A 9,365-nucleotide genomic window follows, 5' to 3' on the forward strand; every position below is an offset into this window, starting at 1 on the left:
GAGGGAAAGGCACACATTGCTGCCCTGTGTGCGCCAACAGGGACAGAGAACAATTATTACATGGCCCTTTACAGATCACGTTGCCCTGCAGAAGGAGTCAACATGTACTTCCCAAACATCAACCCCACTGGGCACATATCCAGGAGCAAAATCAACATCAACAATGAACCATGATAAGGATACAAAATATGTGGCGCTGGAATGAAGTCTTACCTCATATAAATTTGGTCCAACCGGTTCAAAAGTAGTTTAAATGTGATGTAATCAACAGACATGACACACACTTTTGCTTCTGGCTTTCTGAACATTCTCTGTCATCTCATGTTCCAAACAGAACGCAACACTTTGGACTGTCAAAGACCAAAGAGCCAAGAACAATAAGTTATTTTCTTTTGTGGGTTATTTTATGATGCCAGTGGGTAGACTATACAACACTGAATGACAGGACGACAGACGAATTTGAAAGGACTTGGTAAGGAATAGTTGTGGCCTAATCGAGGCAATATCCCAGCACTGTCCTGGCAGGAATGAAGAAAACTACAGAAAATTCTGTCAGGATAGCCAGTGTCTGAGCCAAGATTCGAACCAAGTATCTCCTACATAAGTAAAGGTGAAAGGTAAAGCTATCCCTGTAACAGGCCGTGAAGGCCCATAGGGTTGTGAGACGTCGAGGCTCCCACATTTTCTAGGCAATCAGCTCACAGATGGCGGTGAGGCTGTCAGCCTTACGCGCCGGCTGCCTTTTACTTCCCAAGAAGAGTTCTCATACTCATTTCTATTAGAGGCTGAGTTGACTCCAGGGCCATAGTGTGGCTGGAGGGATTAGATAAACTGAGAAAAATCCAATGACCTTATCGGAATTCTAACTCGCAACCTTTCGGCTTGTAGCATAGTGCCCCTGCCTATATACAAGTAAACAACATTACTGTTACATGAACCCATCCAATGCTAAGTGCGGTAAGCCAGTAGAATTGTTCTCAACACAGGCAGCATACATAGCCTTTTTCTGAAAATACCCTAAAACTGCAGGGTTTGCGGGCATATGGGGCAGTGGGCTTTCCATCTCAGCCCAGCTGGGCATAAGAGACAGCAATGAAGCTTCGTGGACTCAGATCCTGGAGGTAGCCGAGTTTATGGCTGACGCTACAGACATCCCAGTCCTACTGGATGCAGACACAGGATATGGAAATTTCAACAATGCACGAAGACTGGTGCATAAGTTAGAAGACCGTGGCATAGCAGGTATGTTACCATCCACCTTCTGTACACTGTTCTGTTTCTCCATAACTGGTCTGGTTGCTAGGTGACAATAACATGTTCAATGCCACAAAAACAACCAATGTCCACCTGTTTCATGGCTTCAGAACCATTTAATTCATTAATGGCTGTAACAATAAATATTGGAAAATTATTCAAGCTTAATATACTATATTCATAAATTTGTCATAATAAATAGGAAATTTAATTATTTCAGGAAAGCTTTTTTTTTAAGGGAAATCGGGGTGAAGAATGGCTGCTTGCATTAGAAATACTATGAAAGTGCCACTTCTCATATTACTGTGCCTACTGGATTTGATTTTCATGTTTCTTCTACCCTTACTGACTCCAAAGTTACATAAATGCACCCCCCTTCCTCCTTCTTCTTCTCTTCTAGCACCATTTCCATTTTATACAGATCGACAGATGAGCGCTTCCCAATGTTTTCTACCTTCCCACAATCTTATTTTTTCAATTTCTTGTCAGTTCTTTCTTCCCTTCTTGATGTCTCTCAGCACCTGGTTGAACCATCTTTTTCTGGGTCATACAATACTTCTTTTTCCTCTAAATTTTAATTCTAGTGTCCTCCTTGCTATTTTTCTTTTTCACATGGCCACACCACTGCAATCATTTTCCTTCTAACTCGGTTAAATAAATTTTGGATTCAAACTTCTGTAAAAATATCAGTCCTATTTTTCTCTTCTTGTTTCTCTCTTGGCATTCCTCAAAGAGTTCATAACGACTATTCCAGTTTTGGTTCCATTTATCCATATTTCAGGGCTGAATGTCAGAACTGGGTTAATGTACACATTAGCTTGTTTTGCACTGAGATATCAGAAACTGGGAGAGTATGCACATCTCTGGGTCAAATATTTTGAGATCTGGTAATGCTTCATGCTAGTTCCCATTGTGAGAATTCTGGTTCCTAGGAACATACAAGTGTTCAAAACATGGCAAAATGCATCAGCTACTCAAAAACGCTTATTTTTCTGGGGTCTCAGGCTGCTGCATTGAAGACAAATGCTTCCCAAAGACAAATTCATTACTAGATGGACGGCAACAGCCATTGGCAGACACTGAGGAATTTGCACTTAAAATTAAGGTAAGAGAAAGGCTCATAACTTCAGCTTTAGTGCTACTGCCAAGTTGTACACTCCTGTGTCTAGCACATAACTTCACCTTCCACAGTTTATCTGAGTCACAAATTGAAACTGTTCCTGTGTATAACATGTAAGCTCAGTTTTCAAAGGTTGGGTGAATCATATGTCGAAACTTCTCATATGCCTTCTGAGTAACTTTCGCTTTCAGGGTTTAGGCACATTGCCCTTTGGATAGCACTATGTTCCACACCTTCACCCTTATTCTCAATGCTAGACCTATACATCAATCTACTTTCTGCCTAATTCACCCTGAAAAAGGCAACCACAATGCACACCAACACATTTGAACAGCTTCAAAATATAACATGGCCAAACCTTGAAAGCTAAAGCTATCATTTCATTGTCATTATAATTTCAAGAGTATAATCTCCTGGGATATTATGATATGTAGCCCAGTACAAGTTCACAGGTGTTCTGAAGGAAATTCTGCCTTCATCTTCAGGCTTGGAGAACAGGTCAAGTAAGGGTGAGATATGAGGTTCTCACAACAGTGATTGCAAAGATTATTGTTTTGTGGGATCTGACACTCTGTAATCTGGTAATTGTTACCAATATGTCAAGAGGAATGTACTGACAACAACTTCAAGGCAGTAGTCCTGAAGATGGAGACAGCATGTTCCTCCGAAACAACAGTAACGATCTACAAAACTATGCGGTGTCAGATGCCACAAAACAGCAATATTCAACATTTCTTTAGCCAAAGGTGTACACACGCCTGCTATAGCTGTACAGGACTCAACCAAATTAACATTAAAATGGCTGCAGGCTTGCAAGGACCATCAACAAGATCCAGACTTCTGCGTGGTGGCTAGAACTGAAGCCTTCATTGCTGGCTGGGGGCTGCAAGAAGCTCTAACTAGGGCGGAAGCTTACAGAAATGCCGGTGCTGATGCCGTTCTCATTCACAGCAAGAAATCTGACCCATCTGATATTGAAGCGTTCATGTCTCAATGGGGAAACAAGGTATAGAACTAGCCCACAAAGCATAACAGGGGATGGTGGACACATGACAGCCCTTATACCATGACCAATTGTGATCTACTGTGCACACCCATCATTTACTCCATCAAGACTCCCGTACCTTGAATAAATTAAATGAGTTTGATGACAGGATTTTACAACAGCATTGTGGGCCAAAGCATGAGCTCCGGGTTGACAGTGGAGTAAGAGCAACAGAATACATGTCACGCAATATCATCAGAGTTCAACACCTCCTGCAAATGCAATCATCAGCCAATACCAGTCTGTACAGGTGTCCTTTAGAGTGACAGTAACCTGCTGACCATGCTAACTGGTTCACATTACCTTCCAGCGGTTCCCCAGATCTGTTTACCTTTGCATGTCTTGGCCTACTTATGGACTTCCAAGGTTCAGCCTACAAATGTAAATAAATACAAGGTCTGGCAACTAAACAGCTGACTAATATATCTGCATGGCAACTGCCTAGACCATAAGCACATGATTCAGAAGCATTTTGCCAAATATGTGGGAGTCAGTTGGCTTTGCGATTTACTGGTAGTGTGTTTGTCAAAATTATTAGAACCGTAAGTTAACACGTGATTTGTAGCAAAACTGAATAAATATACCGGTGAGAGGTACAAAATGGTACAGCAAAATTTTGGAAGAGGGAACAGTAAGTAAACATGGGTTCTTGTTCTTATTCAAACAATGTTTCCTACCAGATATTGGAATGTTTGTGCAGTCTGAAGGCAATCATATCAAATAAATACGAACTGAGGTCTTCTCAGTGGTGAGTACTAAGATGAGACACGGTGTAGTGTGGTGGCTAGGTACCCCCATTATGTTGGCATCTACCTGTTACACTATCTGATGTCACAATCCACAAGACTGTAATCTTAACATTTCTGAATGTGAGTATACTCAACAACAGTTACTGACAATATAGTATATTGATTTACAGAATCAATCCAGTTATTGTCAAACTGTGCACGAGCTTGAGCAAATTATGGACCAGACCCCTTTTCCATGATAGACCCCATTTTGAAGTAACATGCATTTGTACCACTTGCAAAGCAAAACAGAGCACACACTGACAATACTAACTGATATACTTGACATGATGTAAGTGGTATATAAGAAGCCACAATCTGTCTTAGGTTGAGCAATGAAATCCTTCAACTTGGCTTTCAAATGGTTCAGTTTCTTCCAAATTAATCTCAGTTGTATAAAGCATTCAGACCAACCAGCCCAGCATAGTGGTAAGATTCTAGATTTCTATTTTGGATATGCTTTGCTTGAATCTCAGCTGGGGCACCAGCTATGGTCACAGACTTTCTGTCATCTTACTCAGTAGCCCCTAGAAGGGATGCTGCGATAGTACATTTATGAGACTGCAACCAAATCCTTCCAAATAATTTCCAATTTAGCACTTGTCAGCCATTCTACCATTCAGTGTTGTAGTCTTGCTGCTAACGGCAGCATAAAGAAATCATGCCACAACATGCGCGCAGCACAAGCTCTGACTCTCATAGAGGCAAAACAATTCCAGAATGGATACAATGTTTTCATGGCATTCAGGTTCAGTTTGTAGTCTTCTGGGCTGTGATACTGTGTAGTCTGGTTGGTGGCATCTGCTACCTTCATATTCAGCATACAAATGAAGCAGGATGGCGGATACATGCTCCTGTGCAATGTTAGTCTGACCTACTAGGCTACTCAGTGTCTCAGCCCAGGACACAAGCTGAAATTTGTCATTACCTACTTAACGAATCATGTAATACATAATTAGTCTGGAGGCATGAACACATCTTACAGTTACTGTGTCACTTAACATAACAAGTACAATGAAGTAATCTTTCGTGTACGGACTCCAGCATAACATAAGCAAGCAGCCTACGATGTAGATGTTATCCATGTTCTAACATGTCTAACTACATCAATGCTATTCCTGTTCTTAAAGTGTCCAGTTGTGATTGTTCCCACCAAGTACTACCTCACTCCAACAGAACGATTTAAAGAACTTGGCATCTCAACTGTAATTTGGGCGAACCATAACCTCCGAGCATCCATCATCGCAATGCAGAATGTCTGTGGTCAGATCATGGCACAGCAGTCTTTGGCAAATATTGAAAGCAAGGCAAGTGACACACGTTCTTTCTTAACTCCTTCCATACTAAAATCCTGATACTGAGCACTGTACCATGTGAAGAGTTTCCGGGATATAAACACCATGTAGTCCACTGACAGTCAAGCTCCGCTTTCTACGTACTTCATGCTGGTTTTATGTTTGTCTAATTCTTCAACTCCAGACATGGAAGTGACATGTTCCTACACTTTGTTATTTCCCAAGCCAGGACCCCTGTCTGCCCTTGCAGCTACATTTAAATAACAGCAAGTCCCTGATTTTTATGGTGCCATCTTATTTGGGGTTATCTTTGGTGTGTACTGGTAAATAAAATGCTTTCTTTGCTCAAAAGAGAACCAGTAGTGCATAGGGCTTCTCACTGTTCCTCACATGATAGAATACTAATCCAATCTAAATGTGAAGTCCAAAACATCTTCGAGACAACATCAGTTGACCATGCGTTCTGTTTCATTGCAGGTTGCCAGTGTGACAGAAATATTCAGACTGCAACAAGATCATGAGCTCAAGGCAGCTGAAAATTGTTACTTGCCAAAGAAGTAAGCAAATAAGAGGCAGAAACTGCCCTGATTGTTAAACTCAGAAACACGTTGCTAAAGCCAGTTCTTTTAAGATTTGTATGTACAACTTGACACGATAATATAACAATATCCATACCAGATGTTCACATAAGTTGTTCATTTATATTATCAGCTCTTACAAAAATTGCAGATGGACTGTGGCAAAAAGTTATAAGAGAATTCTTACTGAAATCAGTGACAGAACTGCCTTGGAATACACAACTCAAACAACTCAATAAACTTACAGAATACATAAAGGTTACTGCCTGCTGGGATGTGACACCCTGTAGTCTGGTAGACAGGCACTTACACAGCAGTGCACATAGTCACTAATAGCAGACACTCAATTCCCTTTCTGTGGGTCACTTTACAACACCGTTAGTGTGTAGGCAGCACAGCGCCATATGACAGTATGATGATAAACTGGAAGGAATTTGGAAGGGACTGGTCATGACACAATCAAGATATTATCCGAGACCCTGCCTGGAGGGATGAGGGGAACCAATGAGGATAGCCAGTGCACTGGCCAAGATGTGAACCAAACACCTCCAAAATACAAGTTCAGCGCTATACTGCTAGACCAACCTATTCAGTGATAGACTCTCAAATCTCACAGAAAACATATAATTGTGTGAAGAACACTCTCTTCTGAGGTGTAATGCCACGCTAGAAGTTTACCATGGTTTTGGAGACATGTACTGCATCCATCTTCATCGTCAAAAAGCGAGCTGAACAAGCTCACACAAAATTGTGTGTTTGTCAGTTTCTACTGATTTCCTAGCAGACATTCAAGTATAAATATGGACGTGGCTAGATACTAGTGACTCCAAATGGAAAATTCCATGTTGAAACTCAACTGCTTTTTATCTGAGATTTTCATGTTTACGAGGTTTTAAATTGCTGTCTACTGGGTTATGACTGGCCCAGTAGGTGGGTGCATTTCTGGGGGACAAATTGCCTTCTTCATAACAATCAAAATGGGAACTGCAGCTTCCTAGGAAATGTCTGTAATCACCTCAACCATGCCATAACCTACAAAACCACAAACTAAACTGTCTGTTTGATATCTTACCTCCAAAACATCAAATGTATATGCATTTTGCTCATATATATATATATGTCAGAGGAGCTGTGTGAGAGGTTAAAACAAGCAACAGATTCTGAGAATGGCCAATTGTCTACTTTCCTTTTATGATACAGACTACATAGAAAATGAAAAAACTTATGGAGATACACACACACTCAGAATGCAAGGTGATCTCATAAGCCTTTTTTCAAAATAAGAAAAGTAGGCTAAAAAGACACAAAACTTACAATTTTTCCAGCTGTTCTACAATTTCCTTAGCACTTGGTCGTTTGTTGAAATCTTCCTCAGTGCACGAATTGAAGAGTTGTATCACTGGTTTATACTCGTCACCCAGCGGACTCTCTGGTAACAGCGGTCGGGTCCCTATGAGAAACAACACAAGTGAACCCTGTACACTTGAAAATATGTCTAGTCTATGATGCATGCCATGTATATATCACAAACAATTCTGAGAACTTAATAATAATGCTCTCTCGATTATGGCACCATGTACTCTAATATGAGGGTACCGATATTTACATTGGCTCCTTGGTAGGCACAGGAGGCAGTATAATTCTCTAAAACATAAGTAAGCACTCTACTTCAAAATAATCTCTGACTAACTCCTTCCACTCAGCAGATCTTGTGATGTTAATAATAGGAAAAAAAAAATTCCCTCCTGTTATGTAACTCAAAGATTCATTACTTCATTCACAAGAGACTGCCACTGTACCAACGCCTGAGCAACATTAATCCAATCCCCTCTCCCAGGCTATTTACTTACATTTCATTTTAATATTATCCTTCCATCTAGTCCTAGTTGCTCAAAGGATTTCTTCCATTAAGGATTTTGTACAGAAATGTAGTAGATATTTCACTCTCCCATGCATGATATGGCCTTGCCCATTTCATCCTCGATTTGGTCATGCCAATAACATTTCTTGAAGTGTTCAAATTATGAAGCTCCCCATTATGCAGTTTATTCCAGCCTCCTGTCACATCCTCCCACAAAGCTCCAAATATTCTGCTCAGTACCCTTCTCAAGACATGCAGACTGTGTTCTTCATATTAGCGCATGTATTGCCGACTACAGACAGGACTTGGATTGGTGAACAGATTTACTGAACACTCGCAGGTCATAACTACAGGCACACTATTTTATGCACTCTAAAGATTACTGTAACCACAGCATACAAAACAAAGTCTTCTGCATCAGCTTTCACTAGTCGTTGCTGGGTAACAATTGTCAACAACAGCTGTTCCTCTGAAAAGTTTCACCAGGCATTTCCTGGTAAGGAATCTTAGCTGGCTGACCCTCAACTCCTGAACTCTGAGCTCTCTTACAAAACAATGAATGAATTCATGAACTCTCTTTTATAATTTGGAGCGAACTGAAGAGAGACCAAGACCTCAAACAGTTAGTCTGTTACTCTGTCATTCTGTTTTTTTCCATTGCTACGAAATGTGTGTCAATCTCGCAGCAACAGTCTGGCTTTCAAATGTTTACAACTTTTGGTTTTCACATCCTTGGAAATGCGCTTCATAACCAGTGGGTTTCCAAGAATCAATCTCTCCATGGCAATGCATTTGCCAACTTGTTTCCTAGAAATGGCCCATATGTCACAAAAAGTTATATAAATAAAAGCAATGCCTGAACATAATGGTGCCAAGCCTGCATATGAGGTGATGTAGTACCAGAGAACATGATGTCTCTGCTTGGCACAGGACTGTGGCTAACAGTTCATTACATCTGTGCACATACAACCACTTGGTGTGCACAGCACTGCCACTTTGTTTATCCCTCTAAACCACAGCAGTAACAATATGTACCACTATGTAAGATTTGAGGCTTTCACGGCGGTGACTACGAAGAAAGCAGTCTTCTGGGATTTGGCACCGTATATATTTATTTTATTTATTTATTTATTTATTTATTTACATTTATACATTCCGTTGATCCTTATGGTACAGCTGACCAGTGGATATGGATTTTGTCCCAAGCTAATAGATTAAAATTCGCAAAATACAAAAACTACATACATACTTTTGTCATTAAGACAGTTAAAAGATTTATATTAGTGTACAATGCATAAAATGATCAAAATTATAAAACAATAATTGATACAAAATACAAATGATATAAAATTATAACATATCAGGGGTACAATTACCAATTTTAATTACATAATAAATGACACAAATTCCGTCTCAAGTGCAAA

At 40.2% G+C, this 9,365-nt stretch overlaps 2 protein-coding genes across 6 annotated transcripts in view; one reads left to right on the forward strand and one right to left on the reverse strand.

Annotated features, from left to right (window-relative positions):
• The window catches only part of LOC111872613 (phosphoenolpyruvate phosphomutase), a 12,662-nt gene extending 6,481 nt beyond the window's left edge, over positions 1-6,181 (forward strand). Inside the window, exons 4-8 of the mRNA XM_023866687.2 lie at positions 1,030-1,242; positions 2,259-2,359; positions 3,183-3,380; positions 5,338-5,514; positions 5,980-6,181. Of these exons, the coding sequence (XP_023722455.1) occupies positions 1,030-1,242; positions 2,259-2,359; positions 3,183-3,380; positions 5,338-5,514; positions 5,980-6,063 (773 nt within the window). The 3' untranslated portion in view covers positions 6,064-6,181. The remainder of the gene's footprint in view (positions 1-1,029; positions 1,243-2,258; positions 2,360-3,182; positions 3,381-5,337; positions 5,515-5,979) is intronic.
• LOC111872612 (lymphokine-activated killer T-cell-originated protein kinase) overlaps positions 1-9,365 on the reverse strand; it is a 42,733-nt gene that overhangs the window by 26,348 nt on the left and 7,020 nt on the right. For all 5 annotated transcript variants that reach the window (XM_023866684.2, XM_023866683.2, XM_023866682.2 and 2 more), the window contains one exon: positions 7,395-7,530. In XM_023866684.2, coding sequence (XP_023722452.1) covers positions 7,395-7,530 — 136 coding nt within the window. The remainder of the gene's footprint in view (positions 1-7,394; positions 7,531-9,365) is intronic.

Source organism: Cryptotermes secundus, unplaced genomic scaffold, assembly GCF_002891405.2.
Source record: "Cryptotermes secundus unplaced genomic scaffold, Csec_1.0 scaffold1928, whole genome shotgun sequence".
Lineage (NCBI taxonomy): Eukaryota > Metazoa > Arthropoda > Insecta > Blattodea > Kalotermitidae > Cryptotermes > Cryptotermes secundus.